The 16,556-nt window shown below is 38.1% G+C and overlaps 1 protein-coding gene across 2 annotated transcripts in view; it reads left to right on the top strand.

Moving 5' to 3' along the window:
- Positions 1-10,710, top strand: part of Serpini1 (serpin family I member 1) — an 80,658-nt gene extending 69,948 nt beyond the window's left edge. For both annotated transcript variants that reach the window (XM_041659303.1, XM_041659302.1), the window contains exons 7-9: positions 6,682-6,768; positions 8,385-8,474; positions 8,706-10,710. In XM_041659303.1, the coding sequence (XP_041515237.1) occupies positions 6,682-6,768; positions 8,385-8,474; positions 8,706-8,782 (254 nt within the window). In that variant the 3' untranslated portion in view covers positions 8,783-10,710. The remainder of the gene's footprint in view (positions 1-6,681; positions 6,769-8,384; positions 8,475-8,705) is intronic.
- Positions 10,711-16,556: the final 5,846 nt, after the last annotated feature.

Genomic DNA, 16,556 nt, shown 5'->3' with positions numbered 1-16,556 from the left:
TTTGAAAGCATTCAAAGAACTGTCCTTCATTGATGGAACAATATGGTAGGTTTTAAAATCATGTTTGGAGAAGAAAACAAGCTACCTGTGCCACTTCCTTTTGCTCCAGGGGAAACTGGGTGCCTTGAAATCCTTCTCTAAGACTTCTTGCAGAGGCCCTTTCATTTTTATCCCTTTGAATCCACTCTTGTGGGGCTGCTTCTTGCTGCTGCCCTAGGCTACTAATACTCGGCTAAATGGTTTCCCATCTCTCTCCAATCTAATCTGCTGTATTTTCCGCTGCCATGATTAATCACTTTAATACTCACAGATACATTGCCGCACTGGCTCCCAGCGCCCTTTGCTTTGCAGGTCATTATCCCCTGGTCCCCAGGGAACTGAGAACTCCTCCCTTTCAAGTCCAGTCCTACTTAGCTTGTGTTCTGGTCACTCTGATCACTTGCTCTGCCTATCTCCTCAACTCCTCACATCTGGGAAATCTCCACCTGAACTGAGCCTCACCTACAGATAGCCCACCTTTCATCAAGCTGCCATGACTGCATCACTAGAAGCAACGGCTCACTAAGTCCCTGGCTTTTTTTTTTGTTCCTCTTTGTTGTACAGCACATATCTTATTTCATATTTATGTTACTTATGCATCTACTATCCCAGGCAGAATATAAATGGACCAAAGATTGATTCTGATGCATGTTTCCTCGGTGCCCACCACTCTTACTTGCTTAGTACTTATTGAAGGCAGACGTAAATGAGGTAGGGTGTTCAATATTTATTATGGTGACTTCTCCATCTCACTGATAGCCATCGCTCCTGATGCTAAATCCCATTAACATAAAACACGGTAAAGACTCATACAAAAAACGTGGAATACACGGTTCAGAGAATCATTTCCTTCTCAGGCTTCATTGAAAATGCTCTGGTAGCTGCAGGAAGGATTCTCTTATACAGGAAGGCTATTTTTATAATGGAAATGAATGGCATTTGGATTAATAGGTAATCTTCTTGGAAGGTATAAGGGACAAGTAAAAGAGACTACTAAATCCTTCAGCATAAAGTACAAGCTTTAATAAAGAAGCCAATAAAATAAAGGACTTAAAAAGACATAGTGAAAGGCGAATTCAGGTCAGATGCAAGCACTGTAGATTGATGCCGCCCCAGCTCCTGTATCCTGCCCCCTGTTGCTCTGTCTGTTTACACTGTAAGCCGGAGGGCTTATTCCTTTTTCACTGCCACAATTCTGCCTTTGTTCCTACTTTCTTGCCTGACTGTTGCCAAAGAGAACTTGATCTGCCTGCTGCTAGGTATTTGCTCATCCAAATTATCTCTTCACGGGTCCCTTCTAAGCTCAGAGGAAGCATATGCCATTGTTTCTAGACAAAGCCCAGGCTCTCTAACCTCAAGGCTAAAAGCTCTTAGCACAAGACACTTTGCTACTCCCCAACTTTCTCACTGTCTACACTCCCCTGAGCCCTTTAAGTCATTCCTTCTATTTCTCCCAAGACGTAATTGCATTCCTGCGTCAAATGACCTTGCCTCCTTCTCTTTCACTCCTCTACTTATTCTTCCAGAACCATCCCAGGTGTCACCTTTGCCTGGCATCCTGCTCTCCTCCTAGGCAACCGGAACATGGCAGTGTTTCAAACCCGTGTCTGTTACCATGCCTTACCTTTAACTGGGACTGTCTGTTCATACACTGAGCTACAAGCTGTTTCAAAGCAGTGACTGTGTGAGAGTCATCCTGTTCAGAACTCAGCATGGTGCTGGTGTGGGGTGGAAGATGGGTGAGAAATGCTGGGAGCATGGCAATGGCTGTTGCCTGGGTTTCTGTGAGGCTGCTTCTCTCTGTCCCCAGCCCTTTCTCCTTCCCATACTCAAGTCACTGGGACTTTTTTGGGTCCCTCCCTAAACATGCTCAGTTTGACTCTGTCTCTGCACTTGGGTTTACCTGCACCTTCAGGTCTTCCATGAGCTGGTTCCTTCATATTCACTTGGTATCAGCCCCCATTTACCTTCCCATCTTCCCTTACATAACACTGTTCCAAGTAGATGTTCTCAAGAAGGTGTCCTATCACTAACCAACATACTGTCTTATCTTGTTTTCCCAGGTACATATACATATCTGGAAATTCTGGCTGTTTATGGGTTTGCTTTACCATCGATCTTTTCTGTATGCCCATGAGCCTTTATAAGGAAGGGATGGTTGAGCGTCCATAGTATGCCTAGTGTTTACTGTAGATACTAAGTGCATGAATGAACAAATCGATAAGTGAATAATTTCTGCTTCTGGAACAAAATCCACCTGGAAACAAACACTGTTCTAATCTGAAAGTAGTCAGGTTCTGGGAAATTCTTCATAAGTTTTACGGGTGGGGTTGAAGCTAAAAATAAGACCACACAGAGGCCATTTTGGTGTGTAGGGCTTTGGTATGATAATCTCTTCATTTTAAGCCTGCCCTTGGTGATGCAGAAGTCTATTTAAATTGGCTGCATTCAGAAGCAGTGTCACAAAGGAAACAGAGGCCAACACTGGCCCAATGACCATCCTGCCAGCTCGATGTGTTTGTCGGATGCTCAGAGCCTTTGTGCACTGCACAGTAAGTTAAATGGAGCACTCGCTCAATAAATATTTGCTCAGCTATTGAATGAATGCTTTAGTACTTTGCCTTGCTTTCTTCATAAGAGTTTGGTTTTCTGCCCGGCTCCTCTCTGGATAGCCTAGGTTTATTGGCTTGTTCCCATCTTAGCCATTTTAAAAGTCTGGGTCCTGGCTGCCTGGAGGAAAGTAGAGCCAACCACTGAACAGCCATGCCTGCAGTGGCCAGAAGAGAAGGACAAACAAAACACAAAACAAACAAGAAAACCAACAAAGAAAACACATTTGAAAAGAAAGAAAGGAAAGGAGGAAGGGAGGGAAGGAGAAAGGGAGGGAGGGAGAGAGGGAGGAAGGAAGGAAGAAAGGCAGACAGGCAAGCAACATTTGTCGACTAAGGAATCACATGTCTTGACATGCAAGCACCAGGTTCAATCCCCAGAAGGCACATTAAAAAGCCAGGCTGGCAGTGCTGAGGCAGGAGGGGTACAGGCAGATCCCTGCAGCTCTCTGGCCAGCCAGACTGGGCTAATTAGTGAGCTCCTGGCCACTGAAAGACCTTGTCTCATAAAACAAGGCTTATAGTTGCTGGGGGAGGATAACAAAGGGTGACCCCTGGCATCCATGTTCACACATGTCCAGACATATAAACATATGCAGTCACATGAACACAGGACAGAGGGCTTCTGATTAACATACAACAGCACAGGATAAAGTCCAAGTGTAAGGAGCCATGAGCATGAACTCGCTTGTGTCCCCACAAGACTTGATCTATTTTTAAATGTTTGTTGCCACTGACACATACTTGCTCAAGCCACTCTCAGTTCTATTTTACTTTAATGCAATTGTTTCAAGTTTATCCCAAGTTGAAAACATAGCACAATTCTTCCTACATGTACATATATAATAATATATCTTTTTTTTGTGCAGATCAAGTGTCTGGGTTCTTTTTACATTTGCAGACACTGAATTAACCATTGGGTGGCAATTAGTCATACTGTAGATACATAAACAGCAGAGTCAATTTTTCCTTTGCTGTCATTAAAATATAGCCAGTAACACTGGCCCAGCAGATACTATTACCATTATTTTTAAACTTGATCCAATTTTTAAGTCTTTTAATGCATGTGACTTTTGTACTCTTTCCCTCTTATTGCTCTTTTCTTGGAATAATTACTTAGTATTAGCTTCTATTTTATTATAAAAATAAACCTTATAGGCATAATTGTGACCAGAACCATGGCCTCGGTGCCCATGTATTGTTATACAAGGTTGGCACACCCACAATCGCAAATTATGAAAGAGCTAAGATCTTTCATTAAACAATCACCAATCTTGTGAAGCATGGTGTACTGGGTTAATACTGGAAAATAACACATGAGAAGAGTATTCCCTCATTATAGGGGTTCATATTTCAGTCCCAGCTCTATGCCAGCAGCTAGGAGTACGCAGATGAACGAATGAATGGCACAGTCATTGCCTTAAGGAACGTGAGCGTCCAGGAGGAGAAAGATTTAACGCAGGTGTAATACATTAGAAAGGCTTCATAGAATCAACTTTTGGGTCCATGGGAAAAAGATTGGTCAGATCTAATTTAATGATACAGGAAGAGAAAAGCGAGAGAAGTCTCCATAGGTGGAAGCTGAGCCCTAGGAGTACAAAGGCTGAGGGAGGATCATGGGAAGAAGGAGCGTTTTTGACTCAAATCACAAGAATAACGGCATGCAGGATAGAGAACGTGGAATGAATGGGGGAGAGGATTCCCTGTGGACGTGTTAGAACTTGCACACGTATGAAATACCCTGAAGGTGGGGCAACAGGCTTTGGGACAGAGGGCAGGAGGAGTGTTCAGCAGAGTCCTGGTATATGTTGATTTACATCCGCATGGGTCCATCCTGTGGAGGTGTAGGCAGTTCAGCCTCTCCATCACCTTGCTCTGACGTACAATGATAGCCACTGCCACTTAGTAAACATTTCTTTGTGTGTTAGTGGGTTTAATTTGAAATTTTATTTTCAGCTGTCATAAATAATATAAAAGTTGCATTTGAATGGTGTACCATGTAATATTTCAAGTGCACATATATGTTGTATATTACTTTAAAATGTAAACTACACTCACTTATTTATGTGGAGGGAGGGCCATGCACACATCACAGCACATATGAGAAAGTGAGAGAACAACCTACGAGTCAATTCTCTCCGTCCACCATCTGCATCCAGGGGACTGACGTTAGGTTGTTTGCCTTGGGAAACGAGCATCTTTACCTACAGAGTCAGCATCCCAACCCTAACATATTTTAAAACTAATTTTATTTGTTATTTGTGCTCATAAGTGTGTGATTGCCTGTGCCATGGTGGAGCAAATTTGTGGGGCTGCTTTGCTTCTTTCATCTTTCTGTAAGTTCCAGAAGGTAAACACAAGGCTTACACTGGAAATCACTCTAGCCTCTGGGTCATACAGGCAGCCCTTGACTAATTTAAATCAGGTTACATACATATATCTCTTTAAATATTTATTCACTTACAGTAAAAATTTAGAAATGTTTTAGTATAGTCTTTTGAAATACACAGCATGTTTTTTTTTTTCTACTTCCCCAAAAGACAAGATCTCCTGAGTAAATTGGGAGCATGAGGACCTTGGGGGAGGGTTAGAGGGAGAAAGGAGAGGCAGGGAGGGGAGCAGAAAAAAAATGTAGAGCTCAATAAAAATCAATAAAAAAACACAGCATGTTATTACTGCAGTTAACAACAGCCATAACTTCTTACTCCTACTTTACTGTAAGGTGCTGTCCATGATTCGCCTTTCCCCATCCCTCCCACCCTTCGAGAGAGGACACATAAAAGGGGGACATGTTTTTCCTGTTTCCAGGTGTTTAATGCGTACATAAGGATGGGTCTAAGAATGATGATAGATAGATAGATTTATTTTTCGGAATTGGCTGACATACTGTGAAGGCTCTGGAAATGAAAAATCTACAAAACAGACACTCAAGAAAAAGTCATAGCTGAGTCTAAAGAAAGCTGCTGACCGAATTCTTCCTTGCCAAAAGGAATGTCTTCCTTCTAATACATCTTTTTTAGCTGATTGGATGAGGCCCACCCACCCTGGGAAAGCAATATACTTATTTAAAACCCACCGATTTAAAAGTTGATCTAATCCAAAAACATGCTCACAGAAACATCCAGAATGTTTGTTTAAGAGTCTAAGTAGCAAAGCTTGAGCAAATCGACACACGAAACTAAATACTTCATCTCTGTTTTTCTCTGGAGCCATTTCAGTTCAAATTCCTCTTGAGTGGAGACCAGTCATGTTTGATCAGAATCCTCTACAGTGACTTCATTTTAAGACCCTGGTTCTCAATACAGTCACGTACCGAAGTCTTGGGGGTTAGGACCTGAGCAAATGAATGTCTAGGGATCATAAATCTGCCCCAAATTGCATTAATATCAAAGTAAACTGAAAGGCAATTCAGTGCAGAAAATGTTCTTCCTTTTACTAGAAATGTATTTTTAATATAATCTTGGAGTGATGTATTTGCAAGCACTCAGATCAGCCACTAAAGCAGACTAGAATGCCATTTTATATATTTTTGTTTTCTTACATTTCTCCAGGCAAGAAGTCTTTTATTTATTTTACCATGCCAATGTCATCTATATTATTAAACAATATTGATTGGGTTTAAGGAAAGACTATTTTTTTTCTGGATCTTCATTTTTTATTATGTACTTTTTATTTCAAATTAGAGGACAATGGGTAATGTATTTTTAACTTGAATGATGAAATCATTTGAGGTCACTATTGAAAACAAATTTTCTGCTCCCCTACCTCTGAGCAATATAAGAACTAAGCAATGGGAACAAAAGAAATGCACAGTGGGAAATTACTGAAGAAAAATAGGGGTAACTTGACAAGTGATTATAAAATGAATTTGAAACCATACAGTCACTGGTTCTCTCATGCCTTAAGTAAAATCTGGCAATATATTTTCTTTTTTAATCAGTCTCTTGGTTTCTCAGTGCTCTCAAACTCACTTTCCCAAGGGGTCAAATGTGTCGCTGTGTCTGGCGCTAATGATCTCATTTCTTCCTTTCAGATAGGAAAGAGCTGTTTCTCTCCAAAGTTGTTCACAAGTCCTTCATCGAGGTTAATGAAGAAGGGTCAGAAGCAGCTGCAGCCTCCGGTACACACTAAGTCATTTTCTGAACTCTTCTTCCGAATTTCTGTTTTTAAACAATCCTGGGTGGGAATGGAGATCCCTTCCTGAAACCGTACTCAAGACCTCACTCTATTCCAAGTGAGAAGTCAAGGAAAAGCTGAAGCGGTCAGAACATTTTCAACAGAATGTGAAGGGTGTCTGTCATAGGTCCAAGCCTAGCTTCCCAGCGAGGCATCACATGCTGGCAGCTCTCAGGAGATGACCCCCTGCGGTGCTGTTTCCATAAATATTTTCAGAAGTTGCCTACTGTGTATTCAAACATTTTTCCTTCCTGATTACTACTGGAAGTTAGATATTAATTTTTGCCCGTGGAAAGTTGGCTTTGACAAATTACATACACAAACAAGAGTTGGTAGACATAAAAATGCTTTTAAGTACTTTTAAATAATAATAGTCATAAGACAGTAATTTTAAATAAGCAAATTTTTAAAGGAGCATATATTCCATTTCCAGATTGTAACAGCTAATGGTCCTTCATCATCTTTGTGTGTGATGAACACATGTTCATGTGTGCACCCATGTAAGCATGTAAGTTTGTATGAGGTGTTTGGAAAGCAGAGGTATCCACCAGGTGTCTCTCTCAATAATTCTCCATCTTATTTTCCCTGAGAATTTTTGTCCCTGAATCTGGAGCTTACCAATTCAGTTAGACTAACTGACCAACAAGCCTCAGAGAGCCATTCTACTCCCTCAGCACTGTAATTAAAGTGTAGCCCAGTCTGCTACGCCTGAGTTTTTACACAGATACAAAGGATCTGAGCTCAGGTCTTCATGGTTGTGGGGCAGGAACATTGCTGATGGAACCTTCTCCCCAGTCCCACCCTGGATCGTTTTGAGGGTTGTGATTACCCTAGATAACCAAGAATGACTTTACCATTGCATTTCCTGCATCCTCTTGCTACCTTAGGTTTGCTTTCATTGCATGTTGAGCAGATAAGATCAAATTTAATAAACTTTCTGCTACCTGGTAATATATTAGCTTACTGATATGTATTGCTTCGGACCTCATCAGTGATAACAGGACTTTCAGGAGAGAAAGGAAATAGTCTTAGGTTATCAAAGCTGATTAAAATCTCCAGATAGCTAAGCAGGCTGTAGCGAATAAGAACTTGGGGAACTGAACACTCTGCTCAGTGCTCGGTTTTCGTTTCATTCCACCCTGGTCATTCTGGAGCCCCACAGAACTGCGAAGTATCAGAAAGAACTTGAAAGTATGAAAAACTCCTTTCACTTTGACAATTCTTTCTTCCTTTTATCCCTTCTCTTAACTGATTAAAACACTAATATTTGCCTTAGACTAAGGAAAACATTATTACAACAGGCCGAGTGATTCAGCCTAATATTTTTGATGGTTTAGACGGAAGAAATAACTTGTATATGTGTTGTGGTTGTTTGTTTTCTTTAAAATGTCGACTATAAATACTAACACCTTTAAAACTTTTCTGTTTTCAACCCCCTGTTTTCTGTAGATTATTACTTTTTCATTAAATGAATAGACATAGATTGTTTTGAAAAGTTCTCGTGAGTCCTGAGTCTCTGCACATCCATAGACATGTAATGACGTTCTCTCTGTACCATAGGAATGATTGCGATTAGCAGGATGGCTGTGCTGTACCCGCAGGTTATTGTCGACCACCCATTTTTATTTCTCATCAGGAACAGGAAAGCTGGTGAGTGTGTTATGTGAATATATTATTTCATAAGACACAAAGAAGTTTTCTGTTTTAAATGATATATATATATATATATAAAAGATTGATTGCAATGTTCTTATAATTTTAAAAATCAAAATAATGTAATTTTTTTAACTTTTCACACATTGCTAGTTATAAGCAAGTAGGAAACATGTATCCTGTTGTTTTGTTCACTCTCCTCTTTCGTTCGCTTCCAAACCAATGCAGGTACCATCTTATTCATGGGACGAGTCATGCACCCTGAAACCATGAACACAAGTGGACATGATTTTGAGGAACTTTAAATGATGATGTTGGAATCAAAAGAAAGCAGTAGTAAAGCACATTATGTTTGCAATTGGTATATATAGGATTTTTGTTTTATGGTGTTATTTAAGGTAATACTTAAAATAGCTCTGGATAGAGATAATACATGTGCCCTGTAAGTCAGCCTGTCAAGAAACCTTATCAGCATTAGAGATTATGGTCCTGTTGCGTCACTGTGTCTGTTGTGCTGTTGTTTGAAATAAAAGTCTCTACTGAACTTGTGAACAACCTTTTCATTTTGGAGGTAGTTGTAGTCTTCACACCACTATGGCTGAGATTTGGAAACCCTGCCGTTTCTTTAGGAGTTGTAGTAAGATGCAAAATGTAGAATGCAAAATGTAGAAACTGCTGTCTCTGCGTTCCTTCATGATCATGGAGAATCAACACCAAAGTGAACAAATTTAGCGAATTTATGTATTTAATAAGCAATAATGTGAAGTGGAGGCAAGTAAGCCACAAGCATTGGAACTGTCATTTACTGTAAGGCTCCATGACAAAACTTTTGGGAAAAAAGTTGGAATATGTAAAGCCTATAGGTGTTACTGATTTGTGTGTATACTGTAGTTCATGCTTTTACAGTCATTAGAGTATACCTGCTATATTTGTTTTTTAAAATTTTCTGTGAATCTATAGACCACATGACTCTAGTCACAAGTTCAAACATCTTATTACCCACTCTCGATGGCATCAAGAGCGCCTCCCCCACCACACACACATGAAGGGATTGTCTTGTACCATTTAGGTGATTTTTTTTGATGTTCACACAAAGATGAAATCACCCAGGGACACATTTCCTAGAATATATCTAAGTTATCAAGTGGTACCTTGATGTACCAGCTACCTAGATGTTTTTACTTCATAGAAAAATCATTGACCATATGGAATCAATGCTTCTCAAACTTGGTGTGAGATGCTGTCACCTGGTCACTTATTACAAATACAGGTTCTTATCCGGGATGTCTAAGACAGAGTGGGGAACCATACCTTTCTGTTTTTAAATTTTTTTCTTTAAAAGTCTTTATTTCATTTGCATGGTAACCACAGTTCCCCCTGCCCTCCCTCTTCTCTCACTCTTCCCACTTACCCGCCAACCCAACCATCCATCCACTCCTCAGGAAGGGTAAGACTTCCCACGGGGAGTCTGCACATAATCCCTCCTTCTTTTCTTTGACTGGGCTCAGCCCAGTGCTTGGTTGTGGATCTCTGCATCTTCTTCCACCCATTGCTGGATGAAGGTTCTATGATGACAGTTAGGGTGGGGCCTAACTAACTTTTCTAACAAGCTTCCAAATGATGCCACAGGTGTTTGACCATGGGCTTTGTTGTTTGTCACTTGGGTAGCAAAATTCTACTTAATGTAAGCATCACATGCTTGCTATTCATATAAAGAAGTGGAAAACCTCTCATTTTCACGACTGAACTTAGAGGGAATCAGGGTGGGGACAGGAATGTAATCTGCATTAATAATACAGTGCCCTTGTCAAGAACTGGTATAACTTTAAAGGTTTTTTTCTAGTACACATTATAGATAAATGTGAGATTCTTCTGTATATTACAACACTTGAAGTAGTTTTTAAAAATATGAAGACATTTATAGGCCATACCCATGGAAGAATTTATGAATATCCAAGGACAGAGTACTTAACACTGAATCTTTTACAGTTTATATTTTCAGAAGGCTAGCTGTTTATTCATAAATCTTCATGTTATTGTAGAATAGAGCCCTTGTTTTCATTTGTAATTTATTTAAGATGGCTGATGCTGATTCAGTGTTCACATTCTGCACTAAGACAGTATTTATCTCTGTATTCTTCTTGTGAATATTGCACATATGGCCATACCTGTATGTTCATCAATTAACTGAATGTATTGCCTGTAAGGAAGAATAAAAATCATTATGCAATAATGTGAGTCTATGAAGTCTCAAATTCTATTTTTATTAACAGATATATGATTAAGTTCTACTACTTGGCATAGTTATCTTAAAATATTTCAATATAAGTTAGGTGTTATTTAATTAAAAGTGGATGTTCCCATGCTGAAGGAAAGCTTAGAGATAATAGTTTATAAATACCAAGCTTTTCTTTTTATTAAGTTAGCATTTGTGTGTGTGTGTGTGTGTGTGTGTGTTTTTACCAGAGCACAGGCTTTCATATGGCACAATTTGTACGTGAAGGCCAGAGGAAAATGTGGAGAGTCTGTTGCATCTTTGCACCTTGGGATCCCAGAATCACGCTTGACCTCTCAGGACTGTACAAGAAGGGTTTGTATTCACTGGGCCATCTCAGTGGCCCTCCGTGTTTACAGCTGTCCTCACTTTGCTTGTAATTTCAATAGTTTTCTTTCTCTTGTAAAAGTAACAGTACACTGTTCCTAGTTGTTTCATTCGGAATATTTTGATACTAAGTGAAATTCTTATTTTACCTATTTGTGTGTATGCAACAGACTGGTCTGCATAATTAGAGACAATATTATCCTACAAACATTAATATCACCATTATGACCAAACAAATATTAATGTATTAGATAAATTAGATCTATCCTCATTTGAATACCAAGAATATCCATTTTATAAAAACACTGAAAATAAAAGTAAAATACAGTAGAGAGCATCCTTCATTCTCATTAAATATGCATGTTCTACATAATACAACTCACTGCTTTTTGATATATAATCAGTTTCTTGAATTTTTAATGGTAGTAATTTTTTCTTATCTGAAAACTTGTCTTATTTTTCTCTAAAACAAGGGCCTAGTGGTAACATTTCACTAAATAGGTAAAGGCAAGTTAAACCAGTTGAAACTTATCTTTGTGAAGTAAGGTCTTTGCCGCAATCTTTAGCAAAGATAAAATACAATTTCAAAAATAAAAGAAATAATAGGAAAAATACAGTTGGTGAAAACTCTGCAGCTTTGCCCTCCTCTCAGAACCTCATGACGTCATGGTCCATTATAAAAGGAATCTTCTAAAGACATACACGAAGCAAGATTCCTTAGCTGTATGATTAATCTGAAGAATGTCCTAAGGCAGAGACTCAATGAGACATCCTACCAAGGTCCCAGGGCTGTTATCTTCCAGGAAGCCTGAATGGCCTGTTAGTATTGTTGTGCACATTAAAAATGGCTTATAAGATATACATAGAAGTAATATTATGCAGATTGAGCATGTTGTGCTTAGGAATATATATGTATATACAAATACACATATTCATCCAATGGGAATTAATGAGACAAGAGGCCAAGAATTTGAAAGAGAGAAAGGAAAGTATATATAGAAGGGTTTGGAGGGAGGAGAGGAAAGGAAGAAATTGAATAATTATAATCTCAAAAAAATGATTGGAATGAACTCAAGACAAATCATTAGTTAACTGAAGCACACAATTTAAAAGAACTTACAGGCCTGGTGACCATGCGTCCAAGGAGACGCAGCTCAGTTATTTGTCTCCAGACAATGATAGAATCATTAAGGGTGTGTGATTTCAGGATAGAGGGGATGAAGGAACAAAGGGAAAGTATGCAAAATTTAGAGTAAACAGTCACAAGGTTTTACTACTTGATTTCTGGCCCACTTACAAGTTACTTATTATTCAAAAGGTAGTTATTTTTTCTTCTTCAAAATTTAACCAGTAAATTATTCCATTAATTAGTGTTAGGTTTTGTGTCTTCATGTGTGTGTAGATATGGTATCTCAGTGTATGTGACTTTGTATGTGTGTCCCAGTATGTGTGTCTTTGTGTATCTCCATGTGTGTGTCTCAGTGTGTGTTTCTTATTGTGAGGGTGCATCTTTGTATGTGTGAATACATCTGTATGTATGTGTATCTATATATCTCTCTGTGTGTATTAATGTATTAATCTGTATCTCTGTGAATGTATGTGTGTGTCTATATCTGTGTCTCTGTGTATATCTGTATCTCTGTATGTCTCTATGTGTCTCCATTTGTATCTTAGTGTGTATGTGTCTCAGTGTATGTATCTCAGCATGTGTGCCTATCCACATCATATGTGCTTCAGAATATGCATGTCCCCCTCTTACTGTGTGTGTATGTGTGTGTACATGGTGGCTTGTTTTACGTGTGTCTTCATCTTTTTTTCTGTTCCTGTTTGTGTTTGTTTTAACACTTGGTCTCTGCACTAGAGTTTTGCCTCCCCAATGTGTCTGCAAATGAGAGCGCTTCCATATTATTCACTGGGGAGCCATGTGATTCTCCATCAAGACACTGATGGGATTTACTCCAAAGCTTGAGGAAACCCACTTAGCAAAAATTATTTTTTATGATATGAAACTCATCCACATCCAGACTGTGCTCTGAAAAGTGCTTTCTTATCCAAATTTTTAGTATTTTAAATATAACAAGGAATTTGCCATTTTTAAAACATGTAAATGGAGGTTTAGAACAATTATTTACGTATATCTCAGCAGATACATAACTGAAAGGGATTAAATAATGGTCTAATTGCCTTGCAATATTTGGCAAACATAGGTGTCTGGTTTATATGTGAATGAAATGTTTTGAATTGCTATGGTTTAATATAATTACATACTTTGAAAGTTGGTTATTTAGTGTGTGTTTTTTTTTGGATTTTAAAATGTGTAAATTCATGTTATGTGTGTGTGTGTGCCATGTACATATATGGCAATATTAAGCCAAAAGGAATTAAGCCAGAATGCTATATAATTTCTACAAAAAGTAGATGATAATGAATGCTTGAATCTGATCTCTTGTTTGTTTGTTTGCTTGCTTGCTTACTTATTTTTAATAATATTTATTTTTACTTTATGTGCATTGTTGTTTTGTCTGAATGTATGTATGTATGAGAACATCATATCCCCTAGAAACTGAGTTACAGACAGTAATAGGGTGCCAGCGGGTGCTGGGAATTAAACCCCAATCTTCTGGAAGAGCAGCCAGTTCTCTTAATTACTGAGACATCCCATCAGACTTAACCTGTTGTTTATTTATATAGATTTATTTTTCTACTTTAACTGTTGTGGAAACATTTTCTATTGTTACCAATACATGATAAAATTTTCTTGAGGAAGAATTTAGAAAACTGTTAGGTCCTCAGCATTTTGTTTTGGATGGTTTGGGCATTATAAAGTGTAGGGATTTCAGAACAAAGTTTTCAAATTTTCTAATTTGTTAAGTTATTAGTCTATTTATTCACCTACATACACAGGGTGTGTGCGTGCGTGTGTGTGTGTGTGTGTTGAGGAAACATCTCTATGACATGGGCTATCCTAAATCTCATTATCTTTCTGCCTCAGCATCACAAGCACTTGGTTGCTGGTGTGTGTTATTATACCCGGACATCATAGACATTTTTAACATCCCTAAATAAAATATGTTTGCAAGAAATGAAAGGTTTAGTTTGCCTGTGCCCATTTTTAACTTTATAACATCTTAAAACTTTCACCGAACTGTGATAAGTTACAATAATTTGTTTTCTTAAATAGAAAACAACCTAATGGTTTACATTTATTTCCTTGATTTATGCAAGCCTGAGAGCATGATTTTAGCCCATGAACTTTGTTTCATATCTGCTATATCATAATCATCATCATCATCATCATCATCATCATCATCAAGGGTTATTCTTTAGAGAATATTGAAGCCTTCCCAAGCACATAAAAACATCTTGTTTAAAAGTGTAAATGGATTTTCTAAAAAGAAAGAGAGTTCCACAGAAAATTCTGCTTAACATTTTATTAAATTCCTCAGTTCAAAGAATAGAAAATAATTCAACATTAATAAGCCAAAAAATCTACAGTGGATACTGCTGATACTGGCTTTTTATTTTGATGAGACAGATATATTAAAAGGATGCTAACTTTGTTCAAATAAATTGGGACAAAAACAAATATTATATGTTTAAATTCTCATTTAATTATTATACTAGATGTTTATGTTCTTTTCTTCTTTTTGAAAATTTCAGAAATCTTAAAGGAAAATTAAAGCGGTTTTCTGTAACATATGGCATGATACAGAAACGTCTCTTCAGCAGCCTTCACAGTCGAGCTGGTTGATGCGGTTTTGTTCTTCCTCAAATAGACATTCCACCCTCTTCCCTTCTATGGCTGTAATTGATGATTATTTAGATCTGACGTTTGTTCACACAATTGTTCTCCTCTCTGACATCCAGAGAGAGAGAGAGAGAGAGAGAGAGAGAGAGAGAGAGAGAGAAGAAAACTACCAATGAAGAGATTACCCTTTTCTAAATGATTGAGTGGCCTCCTTTCCCAATATTTTTGCTTAAATTTTATAAACATAAACATGTTAGGAAAAAATCAAGGGGTTGAAGAATTGAAGTTAAAGCTCCAGTCAGACCTTAACTAGATGGCTATCTTTGAAGCAATTTAACAATTAAATAATTAAGCCATCCATGTATTTGAATAATAGCATCTACTTCATAATATTACAACAAACCTTCAATGATGTCGTGTGAGTGAAGAGTCTGAGTACTTGATATTAACTTCTAGAAAAGTGACCTTTCACGACTGACCTTCCCCTTTATAACACTTCTGAAGTATTCCATTTTCCATTCCTCACAGCCATGGCGGTGGAGGAATCAAAAGCATTTGGGGATTGTTTGTGGTCAGGCAACAGTTGAGACCTTTACCACTGTCTGCATGCAGTAATCTTGTCCCAAAACAAAGCTGGTGTCCCTTGAGAGCTCAGTCAGGAAGAAAGGTGAGAAAGAAGCCTAATGATCACTTGAGAAAGTATCATAAATCTTGGTTATTGGTAAAACACATTTCATTGATTTTTTCTGTAAAATAAAGTGCCAGTTTCAAGATGTTAAGATTAGATGTCAGTAGCTTGGAAGAAAATCCTGGAGACAAAAAACATTCAGAACTCATTGGCCAGCACTGAGTCACCGGTGCCCTTCTCAATGGTGTGGCCAAATAAGGGCAACGGTCACTTCAAAGAAGGGACTTGGTGCTGGACTTTACAATCATTGCATATTCTTTGTATTTTTATTTTAAATATAAGTACAATGATAGAGCAAGATAAATTATTTTGAATTAATGTAAATGGCATTTATTGAGTTTTGAATGAATTTTAAATCATCATTATAGTTGATGTCATTTTAGTTCAGTGCTTTTTATTTTTTCTTAGAAGCACATTAAAAAATTAATCTTGTCATTGATGTCCCGAGTCCATTGAACCAGAATAGATATTACTCATCTCAGTGCTATAGAGACCTTATTTATTAAAGTACACAGTAAAAAGAAATTCTGTCGACCGTGATTTCCTAAAAGTATTATTTCCAGTGGATATCGCAGGGCTAGTTAGAAGATCAAAAGCAAGAGGAGAGGGAGCAAGCAGGGAAAGAAAGAAAGAAGAGATGAGAAGGGCAAGCGACTGGAAGCTGAGGGGACAGGGGAATACTTTGCAGCAGATAATTGTGTCTTATCTAAAGTAAACTAAACATGGTGGTGACTCACCCATGGCCTAGGAGTGGACATTAAAGACTGGAATCTGTGTTTGAGTGATGGTACAGAGGGGAGGGTAGGAGTGCTGTGTCTAGCTCACTGAGCTTCCGTACAAAACAATCAATCATCTTTCATGGATGTTTAATCATATTCTGACCTAACCTACCACACATGCGGATTAGTGGCAGCCTTTGAGGAGGTTGGTAATCATGAGATATAAAGAGTAGAGCTTTAATTTTTCCCTGAGATGTTCATTTCAATAAAAGCTGTTTTAATTGGCCAGATTTGACAAGTTAGTTATGATCTGGGTAATTCT

Source organism: Microtus oregoni, unplaced genomic scaffold, assembly GCF_018167655.1.
Source record: "Microtus oregoni isolate MIOR12 unplaced genomic scaffold, Mior012 000010F_ref0000083, whole genome shotgun sequence".
Classification (NCBI taxonomy): Eukaryota; Metazoa; Chordata; class Mammalia; order Rodentia; family Cricetidae; genus Microtus; species Microtus oregoni.
This window is presented reverse-complemented; position numbering and strand designations above follow the sequence as displayed.